This window comes from Linepithema humile, chromosome 3 (genome assembly GCF_040581485.1).
Source record: "Linepithema humile isolate Giens D197 chromosome 3, Lhum_UNIL_v1.0, whole genome shotgun sequence".
In the NCBI taxonomy this organism is placed as follows: domain Eukaryota; kingdom Metazoa; phylum Arthropoda; class Insecta; order Hymenoptera; family Formicidae; genus Linepithema; species Linepithema humile.
Window position 1 is genome coordinate 5,501,386 of NC_090130.1, and position 20,434 is coordinate 5,521,819.

Sequence of the window (20,434 nt, forward strand, 5' to 3'; positions counted from 1 at the left end):
AAGTTCTTTTCTAAAAAGTTTTCTTTTCTAGAAGATATCCTTGAATCAACATAAAATAATTGAGATAAATTAAAGTACGAACTGAAACAAAAGTACAAAATTCAATTCAATTAGCAAGGAACTTTATATTTTCATTTTTGATAAAAAAAATTAATATCCGTAAGTGACAAAGATTAATGATCTTCAGAAGTATGTTAAAGAAGTCAAGCCAGTAATATATTTTCTTGCAAAAAGCAACTCTTCATAAATATGTTAGCAAGCTATATTTGTGCTTTCACACATATTAAAGCAGCAGTTAAAGTTATTAAAACTAGCCATCGTGTTACGCATCGCAGTTGTCATTCCGATTGCATTCAATGACCACTGTCGTTTCATTCCAACATCACCAAAATGAAATTCATGTGGCGGCATTTGTTCAGCGCTATCGTGCTTTTTTGCTTCATTGAAAGTTACAAACACTTTCCTTTGGTGGACAATCATTCAAGCAAAGACAATTTTGTAGATATCTTAAGTGAAATATTACAAACATCGCGCGCCAAAGATGCTTTGCTTATACTTCGAGACTCGTTGTTAGAGAAGCAAACGCATAATATTCTGGACAAAATATCTGTGGCGATAATCAAACGTGTATCAACTCTTTACGTACACGCGGACCGTAGAGAACAAAAGTTACAGACTCCTTCCTCATGTAATTTAGTCGTGTATATCTACGCCTCGAAACAGGAGCCGAATTTCATCAAAAGCAAGGTTATAGCTGAAGATACAAGACGTTTTGTGCACAACTGCGTCCGACCCAAAATACTGATACTCATGATACTTCGTCAATCGTCTCGAAATCTCACAACGCTCTTCCAAGCAATGTGGTCGAAAAAAATTCTTGACACAATTGTCGTGGAGTACTCGAGATCGAAATACTCCGCCGAGTATTCAACGATCATCCATCGATACAATCCATTCAACGACAGCCATACAACAGAATCTTATTCTGCGCACATTACATGGTTCACAGATAATTTTCCAAATATGCAGGGTTACCCACTCGGTTATGCATTTATACACCGGCCTCCATATAGTAATCTTAAATTGACATTGACTGGAGAAGAGATTAAAGGCGTGGACAAAATCCTGAGTGAGACCTTGGCAGATAAAATGAATTTCACCGAGGTTTTTAAAATATTGCCAAAAGATATGCCAATTCTTGATCAGATGCCTAATGGCACTGTATACGGTATTGTATCTGACGTAGCTGCTGGAAAATACGACGCTTTTCTGACTACGCTTGCAATAATAGGAAAGGAGCATAGTTTCGGTCTACATCATCAATATGTCTCCCCTTTATTAATCGAGAATTGGTGCGTCGTAGCACCCAAATTGGTCAAAAAAGATATCAACAGCAACTCTGTGATCAAATTATTTTTTATAAGTTTCTCGATCGTAGGAATCTTCTGGTTGTGTTCACGATTAATGAAACTCCACCCAAACAGATGGCATCCTCTAAAAATCATCGGTATGATATTGGCCACGTCTTTACCGCCAGCTCCCACAACATTTCGTGAGCGACTCATCTATCTCAGCGTTCTTATTGTCTATGCGTGCTACTCTTCGATTCTTTTCATAGAGTTGACAAGCACTAATTTAGAGAGCAATCGTTATGTTCAATTCAACAGTTTTGAAGATGTTATAAATTCCGATTTGGTTTTAATGATGCATTCTACTACGTTTCTCATCATCCGCTACAACAGCGACTTCGAGCAGCAGTTTCGTAAATATAGCGAAAAAATATTAAACGTTACTCACCCGGACATCTGTCTTCAAGATTTATTGATGTACCGGAACGTTTCCTGCCTTCTACCTGACAGTTTGGCTAAACTTGTCAAAGTTAAGAACATGCAGAATGGTAAGATTACGATAATGACGACTAAACTTTGTTATCTATCATCGCCACTTGCATATATGTTTCCAGAAGAATCGCCTTACGTCAAGCGTATCAGCAATATAATCCTGATGCTCGTCGAAGGGGGTTTATACAATAAGTGGTATCGCGACTACCTACAAAACGAGACGCGGGAGCCAATTTTTCCTCAAAATGGACACAAAGCGGATTCTATGTATATCAGCATATTCGATTTGATAATCTACGTTCTTATAATGGGATACTCAATTTCTACTTTTGTTTTTATCGTTGAGTTAATTTGGAAATATTTGCACATTAACTTGAATCTATGTTAGTGTGCTGAAGAATAATTTAACAAATTTAAATCAGAATTAAATCGTACAATTGCGAATTAGACTATCGGCAAAAAGTTTGCTTTAATTTTAATAAATAAGAGATAGATTTATTTAATACTATAATATTGTATATATATATATATATATGTGCAATTGAAAAATTAGTTCTTTCATGACTATCTATCAACTGAATAGACATTATCGCGAAGTTTATGTTTATCGTAATATCTGTGATGATAATGACACGCGCACTTTATTCGCTTCCCGAGTATTGCGGTACTCAATTAATCTTCGTTATTGCACGCGCGTCTCGTCGTTGACGTGTAATTGTCATATACTGCGTGTGATTGACGCGGCAATTTTAATCAATGTAACAAGTTTTCCCAGACGTGTAAAACGATTCCGATCTGCTCTCGCGACCGTAAACGCACAGCTCACGTGAGTCAACGTCTTAGGTCGAAAAGCGGCCCTCGTTTCAGGAACGAAATCACCGGGCCTGAAGAACGAGCATGCTTCTTGCTTATTTTTCCTTCAAAAACGGCCAATTTCGTGTAATCTTCTTGCGAGAGCGGGGCGTGGCCAGACCACAGGGATACTCTGGTTGGCAACTGCGACGTGTGTCATTAACCGAAACCTTCGAGCGACCCTGATCCTTAGTCGATCTCTGGTTTCTGCTTCCCTCTTTTCAAAGCTGAATGAATAAGTTTGGAAGTTATAATGGCATGATTTTCAAATTCCAAATTAATTTAAGTAATTGTAAATCAATACTGATGCCGTCGCGTTAAAGACCTATGCCTTTTCATTTAATATTTTATTTTGTCGATAAAATCTATAATTGAAATAATTCTCAATTAACATTATAATTGTATGCTTAAGAAATAAACATTATAAATAAATAAAAAATTTATTTAAAATATTTCTTAAGCATTATTTGTATAAAATTAATGCTTGCGTATTTTTGAAATTATATTTTTGAGACATATGTGTGCTCGAAAGTTAAAAACACGCAGCATAATGTTTAATGTGCCGTCGAGTCTCCATATTAAAATTTTATTAAAGAGCTTTGCTCGATTAACAGTATAGTTAATGTTGGATTGCAACATGGAATCGAGTGCAGTTATTTTTAACATCGACATTGTGACGATTATACTTCGAGATTTCTCACGCATCTTTCATTGTCATTTTGCGCTAGATGCACGTCTGGGTGACCTAAATACTCACAAGTGTTAAAGATCATATTACTCGGAGACGAACGTTTTATGTCAAAGGCTGAAACATCTCACAACTTTTCCATGTAAACTTTTTCACAAATAAAATTCCACGGTACGATAAATATACGTCGTATATACTTTAACATTTTAATAAAACAAAAAATCACGAAATAGTATTTCTATCGGCGTGATTCGAGCGCAAGAATGTAACGATCGAGATACGAGCGTAAGAGTATTTTAATACTGCGTTATTAAGGCTAATCTATTTCAAAATTAATGTCGGAAAGGGCTGATGTTATCGCAACGAGACCAGTCTGGCCGGTCTGCGATCGAGCTGGCAGCGCGAATACGCGCGCTATCGTTTCGCTATCGTTTCGCGACGATAAATAAATATCGCATCGATACAAATCCATCTTGTAATTAGTGTGCAAAATACACGCGTGATTGACCGCGTCTTCAATCGTAAGGTAAAGGCCAGATGTTATCCCCGGCACCCTCGTCACTTAGCTATTCCCGCCACAGAATCACCCTCCACTTCCGTCTGGCTCGCCTGCCACTCCTCTCAGCAGTCTCCGTTGATACTTCCTCTCCCGCATGTGTATCTCGTCAGTCGGCCTGGAGCCACGTGCGTGCGCTCGCTGGAGTAGCTCTCGTATAAGCGACAGATCGGACAGCATCGTTTCACGAATCGCGCGATCGAGTCGACTTATCGCGCTTCGGATGACCGATGAACATCTTCGCATAAATTTACGGTATAGCAAAACTATTCCATTTTTCGATATATTTATTTTGAATTATAAAAATGATTCGATCAACGAGGAGTCTTGCTCTAAAGAAAAACGAGTTGCTTCAGTGAATTAAAAAATACGGCGATAAAAATAATAGATAATTAGACATGCAACGTTAATAAGTGAAGAATTCGAAAAAAATAAAGAATCTATTGATTCACTGTAACAAGTCTACGCAATGTAACTGTAAAATATTAAGTATCATTTCAATTTATCAAATAAGATAAATATGGACGAAATCAACGTGTAAGTAGCTTAAAATATTAATTTGTATAAAACGAAAAATATCAACACAAGCCACAGTGGCTTACGGAGAACACAAACACGTCGGATGTCGAGGAAGAACCGAGATATTTCATCACGGGTTCATCGATCAAGCTCACCGGTATGATCTGCCGGCGTACAAGAGCGTGCTTCGAGGAAGAACAAAGATATCGCCGCGAGCGACTAGGTAACTCTCAAAGGTGAAGATAGACGTCGGTCGGAGAAGTCGGGTGAACTAAAAATATCAGTCGGTTCCGCGGTTGGTCGGCGGTGCGCCCGCGGCCCCGTCGCGCTTCGACACTGGACAATTTTACCGACTGGAGAAGAGAAGTGATATCTTCATGAAACAGAGCTTTAATTTCGCGGATGACGATTCGCGGTTAACGATTATCGGGCATGATCTTCGTTATCGCAAAGAGCTCGCTGACAGACCGGACATTCACTCGAAACGCGGCCGCGTCGCGACTTCGCGCGTAATCCGCGATGACCGAATGCTCCGTCGTCGTGCTTCGTGCACTATTATTAATGCCGCTCGTCATCGTCGTCTGTTGCTGCTGTAAACCACATCGAAGATAACGCGTATCGCTGCGAGAAATAAAATACCACGACAGATACTATCGGCGTCTCAGCGATGTCTGCTCGAGCGTCTGGGACGACCTTGCTGTATTGACGAGCTTCCTCACGCCGAAACTTGGAGCTATTTATTCTTTCGGGCGCGGTGAACACCGGGGTAAGATTTCGCTCGTCGGCGTGTGTTATTTAAGGAACCAAAGTGTATAGTAGCTCGTGTTCTCCAGAAGAGACGTCAAGTGCGATCTTTTGATCTTGTAACGATTTGCACGCGGGCAAGTCGTCAAGCAGTTTTGTCGAGAATAAACTAGCTAAAATGTATGAAATGTGTACTTTTTAAGTTTGTTTGCTTTTTATCTGGCCGACTGAAACCTCGGCCAGAAATGTAAATCGTGCTGCGCTATAATGGGAATCTTGTAGAAAAAATTTTAGAAAAAAATTATACGCGCGCGCGGGATCTCATTGCTGGGATTGTCGTAGCGAGCAAAGCTGGGATCGTCACTAAAATCCGCGTATGACTAAATTCATGTCGCCAGCTTTCTATTTTTACAAATGTAATATTTTCAAATCTCAATAGAATCAATAACATTTTTAAATGTTAGCAGAATTAGTCGCATTTTCGACGTCTAAAGGAATTAATAACACATTTCAAACTAATCGCATTCACCAGATAACTACGATGATATCTCTTCTGTACAGCATAATTCCATTAGTCAAATAACTCACATAATTGTTTCCGCTATCATGTTATTACGCAATTAATTCGTTTAAAAATGCAGTTCTATCCATGTCGGTTTTCAGCGCGCCAGATTGATGCGTCCGGGCTTGAGACGCAGTGTCAAGGCCAAGAGCTCATCGTATCACGCGGCGGAATCGACGGCGGAGGATCGGAGCCTCCGAGTTTCCCTGGGACTCCAACGCTATTTTACGGCGCGGTTGTTTGAAATTCTTCACGTGGAGTTGCGGCCGTATTTATAGATCCGCGTGTGGCAGTGCGTAGGGCTCGAGCGCGCGGCACACGCGTTCACGCACGCAATTCTCCCGTCCTCCTTCTCAAAGGTACGTAGGTGTGTACGTGAGACAGCCGTCGAGCTGAGCCACGTCGAGTACGCGTCCTCAAGGAGTGAGCGACAGCACGTCGCGATCATGATGCGATGCGTCCGCGACGGGAACACCACCGGCCTGCCTCGCAGGCGAGCGCGTCCCCGTCGCCGTCGAACTGTCTGCCCCGCTGGCTGTCCCGCTGGCTGCGATCCGCCGATCCACTTCCGGGCATGATCGCTAACGACATCGCAGCCACGATCCTTCGAGTCCTTGTTGTCCTGCTCGTTCTCGGGTACGCCGAGGTCGCCGCCGACAATTTGGTAAGTGCGTTGCATACATCGATAATGTCGATAAAAATTATTACTATTATTATAATTGCAAAACTATAACTTTTCAAGAAAGTTCTGGAATAATTTTTTTTTAAATTTTTTTAATCAATTTAATGAGACTAAAGTTGTGTCATTTTTATGCGAAATATTAATAAAATGCCTTAAAAAGCATAGTTACGATATTTCTATTGATGCTATTGATTCTATTCATTTGAACACATATATAGTTCCTTTATTATCTATAATATTAAATTAAAGCAAAAATATTGCAAGGAAGAATTCTGGCTTGATTTTTTTAAGAAAAAATAAAATTACATATATTGTAGCATAAACTCTGCAAACTATTAGAGATTTTATGCAAATTTGAAATCAATTTATTGGATCAATCATTTGTGTGTATATTTTTTGTAACTATTTTTAATGAAAGTTAGAAATTGCATAGAATGGTATTGTAAGCTGGAAAGGTTTTGATACTACTGAGCAAGCGCGGTAGGCAATAGTTTTCACGATTGTGATGCGTTTAGCCTTTGAAGCTGGAGAAATATCGACCTCGCGTTGTATTACAGAAAGCAGGGACTTTCCTGGCCGATCGATTATTGATCGTAAAATCGCTTAGCTGGGGAAAACGAGGTATTACGTATACCTTGTACTCGACTAATGCACTGCAATTTTGAATATTTATTGTGTACGAGTTTACTTAATTGCCTTGCCGAATCGTATCTAATAATATCTAGCCTTGGCGATCAGTTAATATACATAATTTCAAAAAGCACATGTAATCTCGCGTCCAATTTTATTAAAATAAATTGATATTGATTCGAATAACATAGATTTGCGAAATAATGCTTAATCTAAAAGTTTCACTGTTCATAATAATCTTGTAAACTTGTTATTTGTGTATCTGTTGTAAAGACTAGTCAATTTCAATAGTTGCGATACGTAATTATACACATTTTCATTAACATAAAAAACGCGAATCTAGACACAAATAAGATATAATCGAAACTATGACGATTTCAAAATATCGCTGAAAATTTGATCGATTAAAATGTCTTATAAAACTATGAAATAATGAAAGCAAAATGAATAATTCACACATCTCTTTTAAAGATTTCTTGAAGTGATTAACAAACTAGAAACTCCGAACATATACAGATAAATATATTTTTGGTGAAACGAAATATTCCAAAAGGGATTTTACACACGCGTACTAAAGTTGTTAACGACATAAAGATACAAAGTAATTGCACCAAATATATTTTAAACAGACCCAGATTAATGTAGTCCGATTTGTCAAAGGTAAATTGGTGATTAGTGGATAGATTAAGGAAGATGGAAAGGTTTGAGAAGCCTGAAGCAACCGATAAAGCATCGTGTCAGCAGAAACCTAGCAATACTAGCGCAATTACCGACTAAAGCGGAGGAACTTCGTTTTAGCTAAGCACGTCAAGATAATTACTGTAATTTCGTGGCCATTCTTAGAGCGTAATAATCATTTACAATTTCGAGGTTAATATGCCGACACATAAACTAGTTCTAGCGCTAGCCATTAATAACATTCCTCGAAATTCTCATCTTACTGCAATCGTTATGATTAAAAAAAATAGAGAAAAGAAAACTACACCCAGTCGCGGGAATCGACGAGATATTTATGAATTTCGCAAAACACAGAGTTCCGTTAGCGAGCAAAGCTAAAGCAGACGCGCTGAAAATTATATGGATTCCGCCTAGAATAGATATTAGTCAGACAAACACAACAAAATACATTCTACAAAAGAACGCGGAAGTGTAGACTAAACTCAAATAATTGTCCATTTATCTTTCGCAATACAATACGCATTTATCATACAAAATTCCGGTCTTGACTACACTTTAACAAAGTGTACATAAGACGTAAGCATGGTCCACGATCCCACTACTCTCAATATATTATAATCTAAAATTTTGCATCGCCAGACATTCAAAGACCTCGATGTTAATCTTGAACGTAGTACTTGTTGACTTTTTATCGAGAATCAACGGTGCACGCTTGAGTGCCAATCTTCGCGATAAAATCCTCGTCAATTGCAGCGACGCGGGTTATATTTGGTCAAACGTATGCCACTCGGACTCTTACAATGCACGTACGTGACGTTACTGCGCACGGACAGTATTACATCGTAATCGAGCATCCTCAGAATCGCTCCTCGTCGACGTGATCGCACACGGACGTTCGATCATTTCGTAGCAAATGATTCATTAGCTGACATAATCGACACTCTTTAAAATTTCCATGTGATGACAACTTTTTCGATTTTTAATTAAGAAAAAACGGCAAGAAGAGAGATCAGTAAATCCGATATATGCAAATAAAGAAGCAGATAAACGCTTATCTGCGTCCTCCTGTCTGGCTTGTCCGACAGTACGCTCGTCCGGTTAACAAGACAACTTATGACGCAATCAGCGTCAAGATAGTTATGTTACACCGGATATTCTGTTGGAAAAGTAACGTTGTTGTCGATCCGCGTCAACCTATCGTCCGTAAATTCCAATTTGTTGAAAATGATCAGACGACGGATATTTGTTTCTCTAGTTTATATTTAGCGGCGATATCGCGATCGTGCGGTGTTCAAAATGCAAGCGCATGTTTTTATAGCAATTTCCGTATCTCTTTCTACGTTTTATGGAGCAGGGATCTGTTTATTGCTATATTGATTAAAATTAATGTTTGCAAGCTAGATAGGAAGTCTCGAAGAAATTTACCTACGTCGTTCCTTCAGCACATTTAACATTTCCATCGTGCAAATATTGCCGCAAATATTGCCGGTAGGCTGGACGCGCTCTTCAAGTGTCGTGAAGTATCTTTGCGCGTATATACTCTTCGTTCAGATTTATATACAGGTATAAAAATGCAAGTGTGTGATTTTAAAGCGGTTTTCATATCACTTCCAATGTTTTTGTTATATATATATATAATATATGCGTTGTCATATATATAATTATAAATATTATCGTAAGAACAAGAGAACCAAATAAAATTTGTTACAATAATAAAAAAATTTGCAACACGACGTAATTTACTCTAATTACGGTTAATCGATGACCATAAATATCGCGCACGACTTGACTGTATTTTTTTGATCAAAATTCTATTTTTGAAATTAATGTATGTATGTAATTTCGCTTGATGCCTTATCGAGATGGATTTTGCCATGTCATAAAAGCGAGTCATGTCAATATAGTGACAGTATAATTACATCTCTGTAATGATTTCTGCTTTCTTCTGCAGGAGAGCAAAACAACTTCTCCTATACAGTCGTGGGTATAAAGAGCCGCCTGCGTTCTTCCAAGCAAGCTCTAGAGTCGAACAAGTATTTTTCTCATCCTCGAGAATCAAATGCAATGTCGATTTTCCAATTAACAGTCGCCTCTCGGCGAGCGTAGTCGGACGTTCGCAACGCTAAACATCTCCCTACTTTCTAACCGTGTAGGTATCACCCGTCAACGGTTGACCTCGGCCCTGTTGCTGCTCGTACCACGGACATCCCGCGGTGAAACTTCCTGTTGCGTTATCCTCGGAGATGCTCGTGTATTCCCCGTTACTCCATTGCAACGCCAAAAGGCTCTGTCATTCCAGCAGCGGCTGCTTCCACTTTCTCGAAGAGGTTACCTCCGCGGACATTATCGCGAACTGTAGCGACGGAAGCTCATCGATTTTCCAAACGATTTCTCCGCCATGTATGGCGAGACTTGTTAGCCGTTCTGCCAAGTGTAAGCGCTGCCTCGCAGTCATACACGAAATATTGCCAGTGTCATCGCGTGTCGTTGCATATTTTTGTCGAAGACCTTTTTCCATTATTTAAATTGACGAAACACGCGCGTGACGAATTTATATTGAATTTAATATCGCTTCATAGAAATACATTCATGTTTCATTCGCAATAGTTTTTTTGTTACTATGCTATTTATTTATGCATTCTAGATTTTCAACATTGTAACTCCTCGCACCAACGGCGTTAAATTCGTCGCGTTCGGCAATAAACTGACATTTTTCGACAGCAACGAGTATCCCGAATGCCGAGACGTGTCTTCGCAGAAAAAAAGGAGCGAAGTTCGTGCATCACAAGTTAAAGCGCCTAATGGAGAAGGCCGAGCCCTTCTTCATTAAGCTAATGCAAAAAGCATACTGGTACCGCATGCTTTTCATTAGCGCAAAAACAGCCGGGAAAGGCTGAAACGTCTTGTTGACACCCCGTGGAGAGTCCCTTCTTTCCCGCGGGAGACCCTCCGGGAGCTCCTCTTTCTGGCTCGATTAGCTTCTTGCTGCATATTGTGACGACTATCGCGTGGAATTTCAGCCCGACATCGGGCAGGAAGTATGTGAGTCCCGCAGCTGATAAAAAGTTGCCGTTGCCGAGGAAAGAAACGGGCTACCATGCTGACGGGAAGCGAGAGAGGTGCGCGGGGGGGAGAACCCCTGGGAGAGAAGGACGTAAAGAAGGACGAGCAGAATGTCGCGTACGGTTCCCTTCGGCAGCGAGTCCTGAGACTTGCGTCTTTCGAGATCCCATCCGGTCCCTTTCCCCTCGTCGCCGAGATCTTCGTCGTCCGTTGGGACTCGTCTCCGCCAACTTCTCTTTCCGTCCACCCCCACCCACCCGTCGTTCTTCATCCTGCTCCTTGTGGTTTCTTTGCCAAGACGTTTCACGTCGCTTGTGCCAAGACCGGCGATTCCATTGTCTCGTCGTCCCGATGTGCGACGCGGGGAAAGCGGTCGATTAGAATTCTGCGACCGGCCGGGAGTTCAACGCGCGATTGTCGGAGGATTCCGGCCACCGGCGTCCGCCGCACATCGCGGCTCGCGATACGAATTACTATCTCACGTTTAATTCATCGATAAGAAACGCCATGACTCGCTTCAGCAAAGTTCTATCGCACGTGCGTTTCAATGGAAGAACGCTCGCTTAATCGCATCCGTGAGCCTCTTTGGAGCCGCGTGCACAGCTGAAAGAATAAGGAGTTTCTAAATCTTCATTGTTTCATCGTTGTCCATTTCATGCGCGCAATGTTGCAAAATGCTGAATCACGCTTCACGTCGTATACATTGAGCTGTACTTCGTAAGCAGGAAGAAGCAGGTATTTTTAACATCTTCAATCATACTGTTAGCGAGTAATAACGTTTATGAATTACATTGACAAATGATGTCTCTAAATCTGTAAGACAAGCGCGTAAAGTTATGATAACCGGTTGGCACGATCGATTCACTGTGACATTGTGCTTTTACTTTGTATTTAGCAATCGTCGCGCAATGGAGTGGGAATGATTCGAAACGAGTTATTCCGGTATAACTTGTCTACGTACAAAGAGCTGTGTTCATTAATATCATGTATTAACTGTCGCTCATTTTCCGCTAAATGAGTATACCGTTTCCCGCAAATGTAATCTGTAATGTTCTATCTGAGAAACCGATATCACCGTTTTGCCGTCATTAAATAAATTCGATTGCGAGAAAGATATGTTTCGGTAGAGTTAAAGTTATGCTCGCGTATAAAAAATATGCAAAAGAATTCGTTCACTTCTTTTATTTCGTATATTAAAAAAAAAATAGCAAATAAAAATATTAATACACGTTCACAACAGCCACAAAGATTTCGCTAAGATTAAAAATCAAATTGAAAGTGCGCTTTCAATTCTATCGCATCTTTCAATTCTATCGCTTTCAATTCTAGCGAAATGAGAGTGGGATGAAGAAACGATAACCAGTTATTAAGAGAGTTCCGCATAGTATATCGATGGGGTATTCGTAAAATTAGCTGCGGGCGCTGATGTATCTCTCGCGCAGTCTTTCATGCGAGCAAATGCCGGTGTCGAGAAACAATAAGGAGTTACACAGTCCTAGTAAAGCGGTGGCGTATGGTGTTGGAGACGCTGATCCGGAAATAACCGCGGCTATAAATGCGAGCCCGGCCGCTTATGCATGGAAGAATGCACGAAGGGAAAGAAGAAACAACGAGCAGGACGGATGGATAGCGACAGTTAAAGCGCTGCAGGTGACTCTCTTTAGCCCTCAAACAATCTTAATGGTCAGTTTTACGGTCTGTGTTTCCACTTGAGACGCCGACGCGTAAATTAAGACCTTATGAATATGACTTTTACCGTGGATTTCGAAAACTGACTCCCGACACTCTTAATTGCATTTAATTCGCGGAAAATTAGACGATTTATTTTCGAAATTCATCTAATTATTATTATTTCACATATTTCCAGTGTAATTTGTATGCGCAACATACAGAGGTACTTATGATGCGTATTGGAAATCGATACTCATAATTAAATCCGGCCAAGAAAATTGCATTGAGGACAATATTCTTTGAAATTTAAGGTTATTAGAGGCAGAAAATAAGATGCAAAATAGTATAGTCAATTTTCGATATGCCTCTGCAAATTAATCTCACACGCATAATTAAGCAGGAAACATAAATAAGAAGAATGAAGTTTATACGACCGTAAATAATTTCCACAGGATGCGATTCTCCAAGCGGATATTGATGTTTAGTTTCTTGCGACAATAATTCTCGACGTGAATGTTATCTGCTGTGACATCCGTTTAAGCGAAATTTCATGATAATTTGACAAAAATATGGTGGAATTTGCAACGATCTTCTTACAAATTGCACATTTAAAGAATAATTTTTTGACAATAAAATGTTTCACGGTAACTTCATCTTAAAATTACGAGAGATGTCTGCGGAAAGAATTACGTAATAAACAAATAAAAAACTATTGCGGCTAGCAATAAATTCTGCACGCTCTCACTCGTGCGAAAGACGACTGAGACGTTATGTAACGTGTGACATATTAGATATATAATATTACCGCAAGGGAATCGGAAGAAGTAAAGAGCAAGCTGTGGCGAGTGCGAAATATAATTTAACGCCGACGTTTAGTTTCATCGCGTCAGCTGGGAATCGAAACAGTTCGCGCAGAGATTTGTCCATAAGGAAGTCACTTTCGTCGTTGACAATGTCGTTCGCAGAATAGGCTATTTTTCAAGGCAGACCGCGCGCGTTTATTGCCGCTATTAAAAATCTAATTAAAACGGAACAGTATTTATGGGCTCTCGTAAACCTTGACTTGAAAGGGCATCGAATCGCTTATATAAAGTAAGAAGTAGCGCAAAAAGAGGAATAATGTCGCGTTGCTACGGGCGAGCGTTGCCAAACGAGTTGCGTTTCAAAGGGTATGAATTGTTCTTAACAGCCGTTGATGTAACTGTACGGCGTTATTGTACTTTATGATGCTTATGTCTATTGCTTCAATCGATTCTTGGCAGGAAAGAATAAACGCTATCGCGATTGTAAGTTGTGATCTTGTGAGCGTTATGAATTTAACATTATTCATGTAACCATTGCGATAATATCGTAATGATCATTCCGTTGTATATGCAAGTATACTCTTGCGATTATGTCTCTCTATAAGACGGTCCGAATCAAATGGCTGCATCAAACTAGCAATGAAGCCATAATTTCTCTCGAGAATAAATGGACGAATTATAGCATGTGGTATAATACTCAAATTACGTCACGCTTACGTCAATAAAATATTAATTTATCATCGTAAGAAACGCGCGCGTATTCTTGACGTATAATTTTAACGTGTCGTCTAATTTCTTTAGCTAATTTCTTTCTTATTAAATTTTTCATCAAGATTTAAAGTAGGATCATCAATAATCTCGTTAAAATTCAAATCTTCTATTATCCTTTGATTGTAAAAAATTGCCATTGTATATATTAGACCACGAACTTACTATAGCGAACATTCCGTTGACAACATGGCGAGACGACAATTGGAAGCGCGAGATCCTACATTAAATCCGTAGCAACCCTTCATCGAAGAAATCGTCAACCATTTTCGGACATTGAGGCGAACTCCGACGACGTTACCATTTAGGGAGACGAAACTCGCGAAACGAATGTCATTCTTTCCGAGCCTTGTTTCGTAGTCCATGCAAAATTGCGTGTGGAAGTTTTTACCCATATAGTTTAAAAATTATCACAAGAAATTTTAGAAATTAATGCTGCTGATTAAAAATGTAATAAAATTTTTAATTTTTTTATATTGTAATTTTTACATAGCTGATTTGCGACTGTCATCAATCGCTTAATAATAATTAAATTAAAATTTCAATATGTAGGAGCATAAATTGTTCTCTAAGTGAAAACATATTCAAGACCTCCGAGAAACTGTAGGAGGCGTAATGCGTGAGGCTCTGTTGATGAAAGTATACGTGGTACCAATGCGTCAATCTCGTAATATTAAAATATGCGTGGACACGGTAGGCAGACCAGCCACGATACCATCTAAGGTATAGCTCAGGCGTTAGCTCGAAAGGCGGCTTCCGAACCTTTCTTTGTTGACAACCGTGCCTGCATCGCGTTCTTTTGTGCATTCGCGATCCAGATTAGGTCAAACAGTGAATTACATACTCCGAGCGCATAATCAACGCACTGTATAATTTATTAATTTTTAACAACGACATTCTTCGAGTCAGATATTCAGATTATACTTGTTTATTTCATAAAAATAGCTCTAAAACAAATCTTTTGTGGAAATTAATCTTTTGTGAAAAAAATATAAAATAAAAAAAGACTAGATAAAAACGTGGAAATGTTACTAGTCGAAATAAAAAGCAAAAGTCATCGAACTGCAAGAAGTATTGAAAGAAAATGTTGAAGAAGATTGAAGAGAGCGCTCGTTTGACGTATTAAACTTCGCACGGATTGCTTAGTGAAGTCGTTTTTCTTCCTCGGACATGGACCGAGATCCCTTGACATTCGCCGTACGTTCTTGTGTAGATTCCGTACAGAGTTTTCAAACGACGAAGTTGCGCGGCAACAAGACAACATGCTCTTCGACTTTACCCCGCGGAATTGCCTTCCCTTTTAACGGCACGAACTTTTTGCGGGATCGTCACTGAGATGCAAGGTACCGCGTGTCTCAGCCTAGTTTGGACACGCTAACTTTGCTGCATACAAATTTCTCTTGCCTCATGATTATTCTTTCAAGATCATTTCTTCCATTATTTAGTGTTCTTTTTTTATTTTGCATTTTTTCTTTCAATGATATCGCATTAATGAATCATCATCGTCTATCTGTCTAATTTATCAGACAATTTCGTTATTTCGAAATATCAAAAGCAACATTATTCTTATATACATATATTTGGGAATGTTTCCACATCAAGAGAGATGTCGCCTTGTATCGCGTACTAATTAAATATTCTTGATATCAAGACAAATCCGGTTCGCGTTTAATTTTATTAATATCTTCTGATAATTCAACGAGAAATCGTGGGCGTGCCTCGTAATATATGTAAGCGGTTCGGTAATCAGTGATCGACACAACGTTCTCAAGATATTCTGAGATTTCACCTGCTGAAAATCATTCACGATCGCAATCTGCAGATTCGCTTGCATATTTTGGCTAATTGCGAAGCTAATTACAGAGCGCGCTGGTTAGAGCACGGATCGAAAAAGAAGTCGACCGGAAACCTGTTCTCGTGCATTCATAAAGTTTCGTGCAGCAAATTGCAGCGATTTTATTCTTATCTCGCTTTTAAAAAGTGAGTGTTGATAATCACAATGTTCTCACGTTGAAAATGAATACTCAATCACAATTATGTATGCCATTAAAGAAAATTTATAGGAAATTATCCAGAAATTTATAGATTATTATAATTCGTTATTATATAAAATCTATTAAAATACTTTTTTCACTTAGTATCCAATTTGTTTCTAGATTTATAAAAGAATTGACATTATGTTTGCACACTCGTATTTTACATTTAAAGTAATGCTAGTTATTTTTTTTTCAAATTCTATTAGCATTTATCGTATAGCAAAAAATTTTAATTTCTACAAATCTATTCATTTAATTCTAGATTTATTATGTTTGTTATATGCCTTCTGTAATTCCAAGAAAGTTTACGTTATATAAGCTTCAAATTATGCGATATGCATCGACGAGATGTATTTCCTTTCATTATGCATTCGACATTAGATTTCTCCGAGGTAATCAACCTCGATTAAGTAATTGAGTTTGGCGTCATTATTAACTCTATACCGCAAATGAACCGCTAAAAAGGCGTTCCGAGTGCCAATTTGGCCGTGCCTGAATCTGCGTGAATCGTAATAAATTATCGCAGCTGCAAACGATAATTATCTATTCAGATCCGCTTCAGAGCGAGTGAATGTTTCGAGGAGCATCGAAAAGGCGTGACGACAGTACGAGAATAATTTTATATGCCTACATACTCTGTCGACACGGTGACATCGCGTAACGCATGATTAGCGCCGATGGCGGTTACGTCGCGATGCTATTACCAGCGGACAAATTGAGTTTAATGTCGCGACTTAGGCGTTACAGCCTTGGAGCACACTAAATGATGTTAAAATCGACCGCGTACTGGTCGGTCCGTGTCCATTAAGTCTTTCGGTCTAGGACAGACAGTTTTAGACCATTTTAAGGCAATCGTAATAGCATTCGCCGACGCGCAGAAGTGCTAAGTAGGGGGTTATTACGATATGAAGTTTTCGCTGAGATTTTGGCCAAGGCCAAAACGTGAAGTAATCATAATGGATTGATTCACTAGAAGGTTCAATAACTGTTATAAGATTTACTAAATGTCATAGATCGCATATAATAATATATAATTACTTTGAACAGCGATTATCTCTCTCAAAGTGATCGTAATCATATTATAAGAGTAAAATCCAATAATCATAAATTTACTGCAATATTCCATCGTTAAATATGTTTAAAAATTATTTGCAGAATGAGAATAAGACACTCGCCATTGAAGTTAGCGGCCATATAGACTACCTCCATTCGGTCGATGAACCGTCTGCCGCGGATCACTTACCAAAGAATCGTAAGTGTGCTGTACATCTTTCTATACAGAAATTTCCACTTCTCAGTTAAAAATATTTTTTCAATATCCCCGATTTATTTTTACAGAAACGACGAAATTGTCGCATTTCACAAATTGGAGCGAGTGGTCGGTGTGCGATCGGCACTGTACGCAAAACCGCGTCAGGAGATGCCGATCGAAAACGGATTGCGGAACCACTGTACTTCGGGTAAATATATATATGCATTACATAATAATTATTATATGTGACATCGCAAATGATTCTCGATTAATGACTTCTTGTGATATAGGAGGAACGCGGTTGCGAGCATAACAGAGAAGGTCGTCGAAGACGATGCAAGCATCAGCAACGTCGGAGACACCGACAAAGGAACAAGAAATTTCACGTGGTTCAGGTGAGTCACGCTATACAATAATGTACAATCTTCAAATAACGCGTACGCGATCTCAACAGGTATCTAAAGAAGCAGACCGCAGACAAGGAAAGCGAAAGGGCAAGGATAACAAAGAACACTCCAAAGGACACTATGGAAAATGGAGTAAATGGTCGCCTTGTACGAGACTGTGCACTACGGAACGTCACAGGTATTCATAGAATTCTGTGTTAAATTGACATCAAGTATGATTGTAGATTTCATATTTTTATTAAACAGATAATGAATAACGGAAGAATTATCTAAAAATTATCCGAAAAGAAATTTTTGTTGATTAAATAATTAGATAATTAACGTTATTTATTAACACATTCGTTTCGATTAGATGGTGCAAAAAACCCGGAATATGCGGACGCGATGTGATACGAGAGAGCGCCTACTGCTACGTCGAAGGTAGCTTCTGCCAAAGATGGATTCATCGGAAGATTCGTGGTAGCCACGAAGATGATGGCGATGGTAAATACCTCATGCAACGTTGGGCATTGCGTGATGAAAACGTGACTAATTAATTTTAACGATTTTCTAGATTTTGTGTTGGATGAGTTTGAATTGAATCCTAACACTGTGGACAGTTTCGCTTCGGAAAAGAGCTCGAACGCTTGGAAATGCGGAGTGGCGAACGCTCACAAGGGTTCCCGGTTGTCATATTTCATGCGAATCATTGGCGGTCGTCCGACCACACCTGGAAGCTGGCCATGGCAAGTGGCTGTACTGAATCGACATCGGGTATGTTCGAGATAACATATGCTTCATATTTTTACCAAACAGATGGAATAACGCAAAAGAGGCAAAATGAAGAAAAATGTAAAATTACAAATGTTAGGAATATCTAGTTAGCGGCTTACTCAATGCCTTTTCTTTTCCAGGAGGCTTTTTGCGGTGGAACGTTAGTTTCCCCAAGGTGGGTGCTAACTGCCGCGCACTGTATCAGAAAACGTCTGTACGTTCGAATTGGAGAACACGATTTAACGGTGAAAGAAGGCACGGAATTAGAGCTCAGGGTACGTGTCGTCGTGATTAAAAGATAATCTTATGCTTTGTTAAATAATTCTAACTAATTTGTTAACTAATTCACATAGGTGGATTCCGTAATTATCCATCCGGAATATGATGTCGATACTGTTGATAACGACGTGGCTCTACTCCGTTTACCAGTTACCCTGACCCCGTCTGCTTCAAGAGGAATTGCGTGTCTGCCCGCGCCAAAGCAACCCTTACCCACAAACCAGCACTGCACTATTATCGGCTGGGGCAAGTCTAGCGTGACGGACAGTTTTGGAACGGACGTGTTACACGAAGTCAAAGTATGTAATGTCAATTGCTCGATATCGCAAAAAAAGGATAATTTAATGATATATGCAATCACAATTTAAAAAAATAACAAACATTAAATTTGATTTAGGTTCCAATAGTGTCTACTGAAAGCTGTCGAAAGGTCTATGTAGATTATAGAATTACGGACAACATGTTCTGTGCCGGCTATGCTCGCGGAAAAATGGATTCGTGCGCAGGTGACAGCGGGGGACCTTTGCTTTGCAGAGATTGGCGGAAACCCGAGCACCCGTGGACAATTTTTGGTATCACTAGTTTTGGTGAAGGTTGCGGCAAACGCGGCAAGTTTGGTATATACGCCAGACTATCTAATTACGTACGCTGGATTACAAAAGTAATGAAGAAGGCAGATGAATACACTTAGAAAATACGCTTTTTGTGCATTATAATAATTATAATTAACGCATAAATAACGCGTTGTAGCCGACGCGTTTTTAAAGAAAGATTTTCTGAAACAATGAAAAATATGACAGACAATCAGAATATAAGAGTTTTAAGATGTATCCCAATTGGTCATACATCAGTAGAACGAAAAATATGTACAAATCTACGCATTTAAAACACCAAGTATAAAGCTAATTATGTTATAATTTGCTATTATATTACACATTCTTCACTTTCCTTAGAAACACGTTTGTACCGTTTTATATAGGAAATAAAGTGTAATTTTTATAAAACGTAACGCAGTTGATTGCGTTTATATTTTTTCTTACTTATCTTTGAACTATACGTCTATCAATGATTATATATTAATTGATATAGTTGGAAATTTAAGAAATCGCATTAGAGAGACTTATACAATGTTTATTTTTCGATTATTTTTATAAATTGTAATTCATTCTTTTATACTTGAAACGCTATATAGAAATTAAATATTTGCAATTGTGCGTTTCTGTTTTTACTTGCAAATAAGAAAAATATAAAAATTATCCAAGTGTAAAAACAACATTTTCATCCATGGTAGAGATCTGATTCTATACTTTAATCTAATACAGTACTGCCATCTTCTGCAACCTTTGAAATATTTCGTAATTTATCGACTTTTATTTATAAACACCGGATGCAAAAGATCGCACACTGTATTGTGGTAATGATTGAGATGTAGTTTAATAGATGTAATTAATGTGATATCGTAATATTATTAAGCGTGTTAGCGTTTCATTAAGTTCATTGTATTTATTTGTGAGACGAATTAATTAAATTTACACTTGGAAAAGTCCATTTCGGGATGTTGTTGCATGAACCTAAAAAAATACGATAGATTACTAGAAACGTCAATATCAGCATATAACAAACAATTATAAAATTATTAATGAAATGTTT

The 20,434-nt window shown here is 38.8% G+C and overlaps 2 protein-coding genes across 2 annotated transcripts in view; one reads left to right on the plus strand and one right to left on the minus strand.

The window, feature by feature from the left end:
- The first annotated feature begins 4,022 nt into the window (after window positions 1-4,022).
- Window positions 4,023-20,330, plus strand: LOC105676402 (coagulation factor X). Its single transcript, XM_012374236.2, has 11 exons — window positions 4,023-5,222; window positions 5,864-6,426; window positions 17,249-17,345; window positions 17,432-17,553; window positions 17,636-17,740; window positions 17,800-17,930; window positions 18,105-18,235; window positions 18,306-18,505; window positions 18,646-18,780; window positions 18,859-19,083; window positions 19,182-20,330. The coding sequence occupies exons 2-11, from the start codon at window positions 6,217-6,219 to the stop codon at window positions 19,473-19,475; spliced, it is 1,650 nt and encodes a 549-aa protein (XP_012229659.1). The 5' UTR covers window positions 4,023-5,222; window positions 5,864-6,216; the 3' UTR covers window positions 19,476-20,330.
- Window positions 20,268-20,434, minus strand: part of nudC (nuclear distribution C, dynein complex regulator) — a 75,843-nt gene continuing 75,676 nt past the window's right edge. The window contains exon 7 of the mRNA XM_012374238.2: window positions 20,268-20,355. Coding sequence (XP_012229661.1) covers window positions 20,304-20,355 — 52 coding nt within the window. The 3' untranslated portion in view covers window positions 20,268-20,303. The remainder of the gene's footprint in view (window positions 20,356-20,434) is intronic.

Bases quoted from the DNA above. Each gene is read 5' to 3' on its own strand.
- LOC105676402 (XM_012374236.2), top strand. From the start codon at position 6,217: ATGCGTCCGCGACGGGAACACCACCGGCCTGCCTCGCAGGCGAGCGCG. The intron at 17,931-18,104 runs GTATTCATAGAA...CGTTTCGATTAG, and splicing joins TGCACTACGGAACGTCACAG to ATGGTGCAAAAAACCCGGAA. The intron at 19,084-19,181 runs GTATGTAATGTC...AATTTGATTTAG, and splicing joins ACGTGTTACACGAAGTCAAA to GTTCCAATAGTGTCTACTGA.